The sequence below is a fragment of the Sciurus vulgaris genome, assembly GCF_902686455.1.
Source record: "Sciurus vulgaris genome assembly, chromosome: 15".
NCBI classification, from domain to species: domain Eukaryota; kingdom Metazoa; phylum Chordata; class Mammalia; order Rodentia; family Sciuridae; genus Sciurus; species Sciurus vulgaris.
This window is the reverse complement of record NC_136476.1, coordinates 77,861,801-77,874,375: the sequence shown is the minus strand read 5'-3', so window position 1 is coordinate 77,874,375 and position 12,575 is coordinate 77,861,801. Positions and strand designations below refer to the sequence as shown.

The 12,575-nt window shown below is 38.9% G+C and overlaps 1 protein-coding gene across 7 annotated transcripts in view; it reads left to right on the top strand.

The window, feature by feature from the left end:
• TTLL11 (tubulin tyrosine ligase like 11) overlaps window positions 1-12,575 on the top strand; it is a 234,160-nt gene that overhangs the window by 46,071 nt on the left and 175,514 nt on the right. For all 7 annotated transcript variants that reach the window (XR_013759706.1, XR_013759707.1, XR_013759708.1 and 4 more), the window contains exon 3: window positions 2,712-2,845. Coding sequence is in view for 4 of the 7 variants with exons in the window: in XM_079113775.1 (XP_078969901.1) it covers window positions 2,712-2,845 (134 nt within the window). In the remaining 3 variants the exon portion in view is untranslated. The remainder of the gene's footprint in view (window positions 1-2,711; window positions 2,846-12,575) is intronic.

Genomic DNA, 12,575 nt, shown 5'->3' with positions numbered 1-12,575 from the left:
TTATACCCTTGGTTAGTTCCAGTGGGATGAGATCCTTAGGCCCTGAGGCTGCAGTGCAGCAGACAGAAAAATCCAGACCTCAGGAGGAGTGGCAGGAGGTCAGCCCTTGTGTCAAAGAACTCCCACCATAGGGACGTCTAGGATAGACCTCATTGAGAAACTCTGGTAGTAGGCAGCAGGAGCCCAGACACTGGGCTAAATCCAGCCTTTGCAAGGCACGTGTTAGGGGAACAGAGGTGAGCTTGGAGAGAGGAGAGGCATTGGAGAGAACAAGACAGAGGCCTCAGCCCTGTGCATAGTGAAGGCAGTCACTTAGCCACAAGAAGCAAAAGACAGGTTACCAAAATTTGAGGACAAGCAATGGAGCCTCAGAAAAACACATAAAAGCCTCCTTATCTAATTGGGACATAAAGTTGGGATCAGACTTGTAGCAGAGGGGAGATTTAAGGGAATCCCTAACTTTCCACCTCACATCAGAATGGGTCTAGAGCCCAGGGAGGGGTCCCGGGTGAGAAGCGGGGGAGGACTGTGGTGCTTAGGAAAGGGAAGCAGGGCCTGGAGCCGGCAGGGCGGTAGCCACCTCCCCGTCACTCATTAACGTGGGCAGCATGAGGCCAGGCTACCCTTGTCAGGGTTAGTGTAGAAGGCGCCACTTCTGGGCCACCTGCAGAAGGTGAGATGCCAGCAATTTCTGCGAGGTTGGTGAGAGCCTGAGACTGTTTCCCAGGCAGCACTGGGTGGGACCATGGCTTAGATATGGAGAAGAACAAAGCAGGTGCACGAGGGGGGTCTCTGTGGGTGCCTCCTGGAGACAGGCATTTAGGCAGGGGTGGGGTGAGCCACACCCCCTGCAGGCAGGAAGTACCTGGGGGAGTAGCCATTGGCCATAGGGATGCTTCTTAAGGTGGCAGCCTGGAGGCACAAAGGTAAACTTGGAAACATCTGTCAGCTGCTGTGGGAACTGAGGATACACAGGACAAAAGGAGCCATTGCAGATTGAGAAAGTGTGGCTCCTCAACTGGCTGGACATTGCCTTTCATGAAACGTTTCTGGAGTTTTCCACGGCCCTCCTGTATTCGCAGCACTTCTGTCTGTGCTGTTGGAGTCCTGACCTGCCCAGGGATTTCTGAAAGAGAACCTGTCACACTGCCATTAAAATGCAGAAATACCACAACACTGGTCAGGAGGCACCATTTATACTGTGTGTGAGGAGTTGTTATATTACAGTGAGCTTGGAAGTTTTTTGATTCAATTCTGTAACTAAAATGGTAATCAAATGTAAGTAAAAAGGTTCAAAAATGTTTAAATTTTGTTTTATTAACCTTGCATTCAGCTGTGGTGTTTATAACTCAAAAATTCAAATGGGGGTCCCTACCCTCATAAAAGGAAATAGCTATAATTTTCCATACTCATTTCTTGAAATCCTCAAGATAGCACTCGCAGGGAGTTTTCTTTAACATCGAAGAGTCCACATTAGTGCACAGTTAATTGGTACTTTCTAAGCTCTTTTATTCCTCACTTAATCCTACCCTATATCCTTCCAAACAGGAGCTAAGAACTTGGGCATTGACACCTTGAAGCTGCAATCTTTAGATTTATTGCTCTTTTTAATATGCAGAAGGAAGCAAGAAGTAGGTTATTAAGACCTTCCTTCGTTGAAGTTCATTTGCTTCCTGAACATGGGTGTTGAGAGAAACCTCATTCTTCCTGACGGAGCCCATTTGGAATGTGCGATAACTTGGGCATGCCAAGCTGACATGGAATTCTGTACCCTATTAAAAATAATTTTGCTAAGCAAATTTCTAGTTTCAGTAATGGGATTGCTTAGTCTTTTTCAGGGTGAAGTTTATTTTTAGCCTCCATTTTTAGTAGTGACATTTGCCTTAAGAAATAAGGAGGCTAAAATTTATAGTAATTTTTATCTATTTGCTTAAGCTTTGCTAAGATTTATGCTCAGTTTCTTCACTTGTCAGAGTTACTAATGATGTTACAAGGGGGGAAAATCCACCTTTCTTTTAAAGTGTTTTTCAAGTGAGACATTTCAATCCCCTCTGGGTAAATTAATGAGAGCTGATCAATGTCAATGCCAGTACTTATAACTGAAGAACTCCTATGAATTCATTTTCCCTGTTAAACTACAAATCATGCTATGGTTTCCTTTCCACTTCCTGTCCTTGATTCAAGGAGACATATTTTATGCCAAAAGGTGTGTATTTTCCATTTTATACCTTTAATACCCGTGAAAGATTAAAACAAAGCAACTTAATTAAACTTCTCACAATGTCACCAGAGTCCACTAGATAATATTCTCTAGGGTACAAGATAGAAGGAATCCCAGAAGTACGTGTTCTGGCCCCAAATTAAAGAGGGTATTAAGTTTTAAGTGCAAGATAGAAATGCTTCTCTCTTCATTACCCCCCCAGGGGAGGACAAATAATAGAATAATAACTAGGTGAAAATTCATCCTGTTAAACTGACGCTTCATTTTTATAGGGAGAAAAAAGAAATCTCTCCATTTTCATGAATTTGATAAAGCTTTCCAAATCATGAGTCAGTGCTGTGGGGAACAATTCAGACCTGTTTTTAAACGCTGCCTGAAACAAGTGATTATGGTGGGGGGCGGGGTAGTGGTTTTAAAAATCCAAGATAATGGCTGCTTTATAGCTGGTGGCTCCCAGTTCCTCAAACCTCACAGCTTCTCTTCTCCCCAGGCATGACGGAGATGGTGCGTAAAGTTACTCTGAGCAGAGCAGTCAGAATCATGCAGAATCTCTTTCCTGAGGAGTACAACTTCTATCCTCGCTCATGGATTCTGCCCGATGAGTTCCAGCTCTTTGTCACTCAGGTAGATGGCCCTCCATCCCCATGACCCTTGAATTAGATCATGCCTGTGAATGCGTCCTGGCTCCTGTGTGCTGGGAACTGGGCCTCGAGCATCCCAGGAAGCCGAACCTGACCAAAGGAGCAACATGCCCCACATGTGGTGTTGGTGACCATCATGGCAACTTGCAGAGTTGAATGGGTAGGGCGACAGCCAAGGTGATACTGGAGCTGGAACATGGAGTCAGAACACCGGCTGCTCAGTGGGTAGAGCAGGTGGTCAAGCCCACAGCCGGGCCAGTTGGGGGGAATCCTAGAGGCCAGGCATCTCTGGCTCCCAGTGGTATGAAATGAGGTGGGTCAGGCTCCGTTTAGAACCCAGGCAGCAGGTCTGACAACCCGAGGGGGAAACCTTTGAAGAGTCCTGCTTTAAATGTGTTCCAGAATCAATTCTCAAATGGCCTGTTCTGTCTGGAAGCAAATCGTTTAAACATGAAATACTTTGACTTCGTCACCACTGAATATGAAATAGAAACAGCAGGGGAGCGGGACTCAGAAGTGCCATTTGGGTTAGTCTTTTAACATATTCGTTCAGGACCATCTCAAAGCTTTTGACAGGCTCCGCAGTTGATACCAAACTGTGGACCACAGGGTAACCATGCAACAATGCCTGCGTGGGCATGAGAAGCCAACACCACGCAGTGGTCCTACTGCGTTCCAGGCATTATGCTACAAGTCTAACATTATTTTTTTTAGTCCTCACAACAATCTTGTGACATTGGTTTTAGTAATATTACCATTGTACGGATGAGGAAACTGAGACTTTGAGATATAAAGTGACCTGCCAAGAAGTAGAATTTAAATCTGGAGCAGATTCCAAGGCCTATGCTTTCAGAATCTATTTCCTCCATATTGTTCTGTTTTAACAAAATTACTGTTGCTGAATATGAAAACAGCTTGAAGTAATTTTTTAAAAGGAAGCTCTATGAGATGGTGGCCATGTGGGTCCATATACATTTCTAAAAATCCATCAACTTTTAACTTAAACTGGGCGCATCTTACTGTATGTGAATTGTGCATCAATTAAGTTCATTGAAAATACCTACCAGCTGTTCCTACACTCACTCTAATTCCCCAGTGGCGTGGCTCCGCTCACCTTTGGGCTCTAGGTGGAAAACCGTCCCTTCCCATTTCTACAACTATCTATATCCAACTGTTCCTCAAGGCCAAATCAAGACAAGACCAACTGTTTTCAAAATCTAAAAGGGAGAGGAGTATGTCCATCATTCCCAAAGTCCCTTTGTACCTCCGCAGTGAATGCCCTCAGTCCCCCGCCCCAGGCAACTGATGGTCTGCGTTCTTGTTACAGATTAGTTTTTCCTGCTCAGGAAATTCATAAATAGAATTATTATATGTACTCTTTTGTGTCTTTTTTCCCTCCTAGGACTATGTTTGTGAGACTCATCTGGGTGTGCGGCATCAGTTGTTTGTGTTTTTATTGCTGAGTGGTTTTCCATTTTATGAACATACCACGATTTATTTATCCATTCAGCAGCTGATGGGCTTCTGTAATAGTTCTAATTTGGGGATATTACAAATAAGGGCCCATGACCACATGTGTAAGTCGCTTTATAGATATATGCTTTCTTTTTTGGGGGGTGGCATTTGGGGATCATGTGATATATATCTGTTTAACTTTATAAGAAGTCACCAAACTTCTGGTAAGAGATCACAAAGTGGTTGTAGTTTACATCCCAATGAGAGTGTGTAAGACTTGTGGTTGTTCCACACCACTGCCAGTACTGGAGAGTGTCAGTCTTTTTTGTCTGAGACATTCTGGTAGATGTGTTGTTGTATTGCTTTATGGTTTTAATTTATACCTCCTCAGTGACTAGTCATGGGGTTCCTTTCCATGTGCTTTTTGGACATTTGAATTTTTTCTAAGCAAACTGTATCCAGCTTTCTTGGAGATGTTTTTCATAAGCAATTATGGCATTCCAGGCAGGACACAAGCAGGCAGTCGTTAACAGTATACAGTGACTTTCAAACTCCTTTTTTGGATGGACAGCACAAATCAGAAAGCCACTGTGACACCCAAAGAAGTCATGGGCTGATGCTCTGAGCAGGGAGAGTTCAGAGTGAGGGTTGGCATTTCACATTTAGCATGTTGGTTAATAACTTTTCATGGCCCAACCCTGACTTTCAGGAAATGAAATCAAATGGCAGAATTACCAATCTGAAGATCCAAAGTTTAGAAAAGGAACCACTGCTCTTTTGAGGGACACTGTCTCAGTAATGTCCCTGGGAAGTCCCGAGTACCTGACATACTGGTAAAACCAACTCAGGCAGTCAGGCCCCAGCAGGTGTCTGGATTTAAAAGGGAGTTAAATCTATACCGATGGCAGAGAGGGAGGGGAGGGGTATAAAGATGAATTTGAGCTTCCGCACACCACAGTGCATCTGTGCCGGAGGTGGTCATGTGTCAATGTCAGGGAGTCCCTCCACCTGGAAGCCAAGGACAAATATCTCAAAACTAGCAGGGAAGGGTGTTTTTGTCCACATCAATCTGAGTTTGGAGACTTTTTATGGGTAATACATGCTCCTTCTCCCCAAAACAACAATGAAGTGTTCTGAGTGCTAACGATATAGCTTTAACAATTCTGCATTTTTATAAAACTTGATAAAAAATAATATTTCAAACTCTAGAGTCCCCAGAAGTACACTGTTACCAGAGTATCCACACTCGCCTGGCATCTCCAGAGCCGTGAACTTTCTGTGCCTGGTCTGTGTTGGCATCTGTTTCTCCACTGGGCTAGTTTCCCTTTTCGCTTTGTCCCTCTGGGTATCTTCTCTCCCTTCTTTGCAGGGCCCTCTTCAGGCTTTGGAAGAGCAGGCTTAGCAGACAATCTATCAGCTCTTCTCTCTGCTTCATCCTTCACTGTGGCTTTACCTCCCATAGTGTCCCCTACAGCCTTTCTCTTGGGCATGGTGGCCACCGAAGGACGGAGAGGCTGGGTGCGGGGATACAGGGTAGGCTTTGGTTGGCCCAGGGGTGGCTCCTGCCTCCTCTTCACTAATATCCTCTTTTGTTAGGTACCTGTTTAAAATTTGTTTTACTATTATTTTGTTTTGAAGTCACAGATTCTTTATCCTGGATACAAGTTTTATGTACATATTGGGATGTATTTGTATGTATTGTGTATATTTCCTCTCACTTAGCTTTTCAAATCTTGACCCTGACTTTACAGGGTTTTTTTGTTTTTTTTTTTGTTTTTGGTGGTGCTGGGGATTGAACCCAGGGCCTTGTGCATGCAAGGCAAGCACTTTGCCAACTGAGCTATATCCCCAGCCCCCCTGACTTCACATGTTTTAATTCTATCTTAGGAAAATCAAAAGATTTTAAACATACAGTTGATTTTTTCTTTTATAGTCTATGCTTTTTGTGTGATGTTGAAGACTTCTTTGCCTACAAAAAGGTTAAGAAAAACTTATACTTTGTTTTCATCTGGGAAATTTTGTAGTTTTTATCTTTTACATTTAGATCTATGTTAGTTTACATTTAGATCAAGTTATGTTACATTTAGATCAAGTTAGTTTTTGTGTACAGCATGAGATTAAGCTCAAAGTTTGTTTGTTTCTCATGTGGACATCCAGTTCTTTCAGCCTCTTTTTAAAAAATAATTATCATTTTTCCCTATTGAATTATCTTGGCATCTTTGTTGATCATGCCTATTTTGGTCACTTCTGGATCCCCCTATTTTGTTCCATTCATCTCTATTTTGTTCTTATGTCAACTCCCCACATTATCTTAATTACTATGTAGTGAGTCTTGAAGTTAGGTAGCATAAGTCTTCTCACTTTATCTTCAGACTTGTCTTGGTTATAATAGGTTCTTCTCATTTCCAAATAAGTTTGTAGTCAGTTTGCCCATTTGCACAATCTGTGGGTCATTTTGGAGACAGGACATTATAACAACACTGAGTGGTCTAATCCATGATGCTTATCTCCATTTATTTAGGTCTTCCTTAATATGTCTACCAAATATTTTATAGTTTCCAGAGTAGACATTTTATAAATTTTTAAAAATGTATTTTTAAAAATGTATCCCTAAATAAATATTTGGTTTTTATGCTCTTGTAAATGGTATTTTTGAATTTCATTTTCCAATTTGTTATGAGTATATAGATATCCAATTGACTTTTTAATCTTGAACTTGTGTAAAGTGATCTTGCTCAACTCTTTTTTTTTTTTGTTTTTTAATTTCTACGTACACAGCCGATTCATCTGTGAATAAATATTTTATTTCTTTTTAATAATCTATTTACCTTTTATTTCTTTATCTTGTTAAATTGCACTGGGCTAGGGCCTCCAAGACAATGTGGAATCGAAGGGATTAAAGTGTACATCCTTACTTTGTTCAACCTTAGGAGAAAATATAGAACCTTTCATTATTATGTGTGGTATTAGCTAGAGGTTGTACCCAGATGCTCTTAATCAGGTTAGGAAGCTTCTACCTTCTATAGCTTGCAAAGTTTTCACCATGAATGGATCACTAATCTTGTCAAATGCCTCTTCTGCATTTATTAACATGATGTTATGATTTTTCTCTTTATTTTGATAATATGATGAATTCCATTGAGTGATTTTTAAATGTTTAACTTTGGAAAGGTTAGTTGTAACTTACATTACATTCCTAATGTAAACTTCACTTGGTTATGGTGTAATATCCTTTTTACATACCTGCTGAATGCTATCTAGTTGCAATATTTTGTTAAGAATGTATCTTGGGTCATATGAGATTGGTATGTAACATCATTATTTGCTTTGGTATCAGGATAATTCAAACCTTGTTAAACGAGTAGGCAAATGTTTCTTGCTCTTCATTTATGAAATTTTGCTATTCTTTTTTTAATGATAGAATTCACTGTAAAGGTATTTAGGCATGGGGCTTTCTCTTGAGGAATATTTAAAGTTATGGATTTATTTTTTAGAACTGATGTAAGTAATTTGTGTCTTTCAAGGAGTTAGTTCATCTTATCTAAGTTTTTCAGTCTATTGACATAAAAATTTTTATTTAGTAGTCCGTTTGCTGATATTGGTAACTTGTATTTTTTCTTTTTTAATGATCAGTCTTGCTAAAGGTTTATCAATTTTATTGATATTTTCAAAGGATCAACTTATGATTTGATTGTCAATTTTATATATCATTTTATTAAAATTGAAATTTCCTTCTTTCTACTTTTTTCGGATTCTTTTATTTCCATAACTTTTAAAGAGGAAACTGAAAATCCTTGAGTTTTACACATTAAAGTGATAAATTTCCCTGTTAAGCACTCTTTTGAATATATCTCATAAATTCTCATGTATTAGATTTTCATTATCATTCAGTTAAAAATGTTCTCTAATTTCCCTTGGAATTTCTCTTTTGCTCATGGCTTATTTAGAACAGAGTCATTTAATTTTTACAATAATTTTGAGACTTTTCAAATATTTTTATTGTTGATTTCTAATTTAATTTTGCTAGTATCATTGGTATATTCTTTATTATCTCAACCCCTTTAAATTTATTGAGAATTTTCTTATGGCCCACATATTATCTGTCTTGGTGAATGTTTCATGTGCACTTGAAATAATTCATATTCTGTGGTTGTTGATGTAGCATCCTATAAATGTCAGTTAGGTCAATTTTTGGTAGCATTTCGCTTTCTTTACCAATTTACTACCTACTTGTTCTGCCAGTTACTAAATTATTGTTGAGATTTCCAATTCTAGTTGAGACTGTCTGCTTTAAGTTCCGTCAGTTTTTTTCCTCATGCATTTTGAAGCTGTTATTAGCTTGATGATTTGACTCTATGATAGACAACCTTCATTGTCCAAAGACTTCTGCATCTGATATGAATATAGCACCCTCCAGCTTTCTCTGGCTTAGTGCTTACATAATGTAGCTTTTACCATTCTTTGTCTTAATTTTTTTTTTTAGTTGTCCATGGACCTTTATTTAATTAATTAATTTATATGTGGTGCTGAGAATCGAACCCAGTGCCTCACACATGCCAGGCGAGGACTCTACCACTGAGCCACAGCCCAGCCCTTTTACCATTCTTTTACTTTCAACCTATCTGCATTTTTAGAGTGCTTCTTGTTGACAGCATGTCCTTGGGTTATTGTCTTTTATCCAATTTGACAATCTCTTCCTTTTAATTAGTGCATGTAGTCCATTTACACTTGTTGTGTAATACTGAGTTTTGGTTCCCTGTCTACCATCTTATTATTTCTTTTCTACTTATCCTCTTTGGATTAATTGAATATTTTAACAGTTTTATTCTATCTCCTCTTTTAGGTTTCTTAGCTGTGCCTATTTTATTTTTATTTCTTTTTCTTCACATTTTTATGGGTACATTATAGTTGTACATAATGGTGGGATTTATTGTTCCATATTAGCAATACATACACTATAACAACATAATTTGGTCCACTCCCCAAAACCTCCCCAGTCCTCCACCTCCTACTCCTGGGTCCCTTTCCTCTGTTCTGTTGCCCTCCCTTAGCTTTCATGCCATCACCCCGCCCCAACTTTCTCATCCTTTTTCCTTTCTAGCTTCTGCATATGAAAGGAAACATAAAAATACCTGACCTTCTGAGTCTGGCTTATTTCACGTGACATGATGGTCTCAAGTTCCACCCATGTTCCTGCAAATGACATGATTTCATTTTTCTTTATGACTGAATAAAAACTCCATTATGTGTATATACCACGTTTTCTTTATCCATTCATCTGTTGATGGACACCTAGGCTGGTTCCATAGTTTGGTGATGGTGAATTGTGCTGCTGTAAACATGGGTATGCATGTATCACTGTAGGACGATGACCAGCTCTTCAAGATAAAAACCTGTTATGCCTGTTATACCTACTTCAACATGTTAAATATGAATACCAAGGAGTGGAATAGCTGGGTCATATGGTGGTATAACATGTTTATACCTAGAACCTGTTATAGGTTATACCTGTTATGCCTTTTATACCTATTTTTTAAAAGTTTTTAGTTTTTGTCCTAGTCCTAGGATTTAAGGTTTACAATAAATCCTTAATTTATCACATTTACCTCTAACTATTTCATATTTAAAGCAAAATATAAACACCAACAGCAAAAAAACAGCACCAGGGATTCAACCCCAGGGGTGCTCAACCACTGACCCATATCCCCAGTTCCCTTTATTTTCTATTTTGAAACAGGGTCTCACTTAGTTGCTCAGGGCCTCACTAGCTGCTGAGGCTGGTCCTGAACCTGTGATCCTCCTGCCTCAGCCTCCCCAGTTGCTGGGATTGCAGGTGTGCTCCACCACACTGGGCAACACACCTCTCTTTTCACCCATCACACGTGCTCTTGTCACACGTTTTACTTGCAACTAACCCCACAATACATTGTTATTTATGCTTTGAAAAGTTCATCATTGTAAACTAAAAAACAAGTGTACTTCTCTATTATACTCACTATAACCTGAACTCTTCCAGCATTCTTCATTCTTTTGTGTGTCTTGGATTCCATCTGGTGCTATTTTCTTTTAGCCAGAAGAATTTCCTTAAACACATTTTTCTTATTGCAGGTCTGCTGATGACAAATTCCCTCAGCTTTTGTTTATCTGAAAATGTCTTTATTTTGTCTTCAGTTTTTAAAGTGTTTTGAAATAATTTCAAGCTTACAAAAAAAGTTACAAAAATAGTCAAAGTTTTTTCTCCATAACCTTCAAGTAGCTTCCTCAATGTTAACATCTTACCAAACCTGGGACATTAACATCCATATAATATTAAATAATCTGCACATCGTATTTAAATATGTCCTACTGCCTTGCCAACTTCCTTTCCTTATACAAGATCCACACCACGATTCCTGATTGCACTTATTCATTATTTCTCCTCAGTCTCTGCCAAGCCCTTCCAATTCCTCAGTCTGTCTGTCCTTTGAAGAGTATTGCCAGTTATTTTTCTTCTTTAAGAATCACCTACAATTCACTATCATCTGACTTTTCTCATGATTAGGTTTAGATTGCACATTTTTTTTGGCAAAAATATCGCCCAGTGTTTTGGTGACCTCTGTGCAGCCTATCTGGAGGTCCCTGGAGTCACTGCCAGCTTCCTGGTGTGTTAGCACTGGCGTTAAAGCAGGGGCTGCTAGATTTCTCTACTATAAAGTCACCATTCTTTTACTTTTGCAACGATTATGTGTCTTATGGGGAGATAGTTTTAGACTGCACAGAGAGCCTGTCTCATACCTTTTAAAAGATAGCTCTATTGAGATATAACTGACATTCGATAAACTGAAGATGTTTAAAATAGGCAATTTGTTACCTTCTGATATATTTGCTCATCGTCACAGTCAAGACGGTGAGAATCTCATCACCCCAAATGTTTCCTCCTATCCTTGGTAATCCCTCCTATCTTCCCCTTTCTTGCCTCCTCCCTGCCATCATTAGGCAACTGTGGATCTATCTGCTTTCTGTCAATTTTACTTTACACTTTCTAGGATGATATATAAATGGAGTCATATGGCAGGTTCTCTCTCTCTCTCTGTCTCTCTCTGGACCTGCCTTCTTCACTCAACATAATTATTTTGAGATTCCTTCTGGTAGCATGCATCAACAGTTTACTCTTGGTTTCTGAGGCGTGTGCAATCCAGTGCTTATGCCGTGGTTTGTTTATGCTTTTACTGACTGCTGGACATTTGGGTTAAGTCCAGTATTTGCCTATTACAGATAAAAATACTTTGAACATCTGCGTATAAGTCTTTGCATGGACCTATTTTCATTTCTTTTGGGGCAGATGCTTAGGAACAGCCTGGCTAGATTGTGTCATAGCTGAATCCTTAATCTGAAAGAAAGTGTCTACTCTTTTCCAAAGTGGTTGTGCCATTTTATATTCCTGTCAGCAATGTGTGATCATTTCAGTTCCTCCACATCTCTGCCAGAATTTGGTAGTGGTCAGTCTTTTAAATTTTAGCCATTTTAATAGCCGTGTGGTGGTTTCTGATTGGTTTCAATTTGCTTTTCCCTGATGACAAATGATGTTGGGATTTTTTTCACGCATTTACTTGACAGCTACATCTATTTGTTTACCTATTTGACCTATTTTTAAAAAAATTGGTGAGTTTTTTATTTTTGAGTTTTAAGGTTTCTTAATATATTTTAAATACGGGTGTTTATCAGATATATTAATTACAAATATTTTCTCCCAACTCATGGTTTGTCTTTTCATTCTTTAAATAGTACCTTTTGAAAAACTGGTTTGTGACTTCAATAAAGTCCAATTTATTGATTTATTTTTCTTTTATGGATCACATTTCTGATGTCACAGGAATCTTTACTTAACCTGAGTTCACAAAGGTATTCCCCTATAGTTTTTTCCAGAAATTATAAATTTTAAGTTTAGGTCTTTGATTCATTTTGAGTTAATTTTGTATATGGTGTGAGGTATGGGCTGAAGTCTGCTTTTTTGAATATGATATCTGTTGCAGAAATACTTGTTGAAAACACTAACCGTTCTCCTTTAAATTGATTTTTCACCTATGGTGAAAATAGTTGTTCAAGTATGTGTGGATTTATTTCTGAATTCTGTGTTATATTTTACAGATCTCTTTGTCTCCATGTTAGAGCTTCTTTGACTTAATTACTGTAACTTAATAATAGGACTTGAAATCAGGTAGTGTAAGTTCTCCAACTTTGGTTTCTTTCCAAGTTGTTTTGGCTGTGATGGTCCTTTT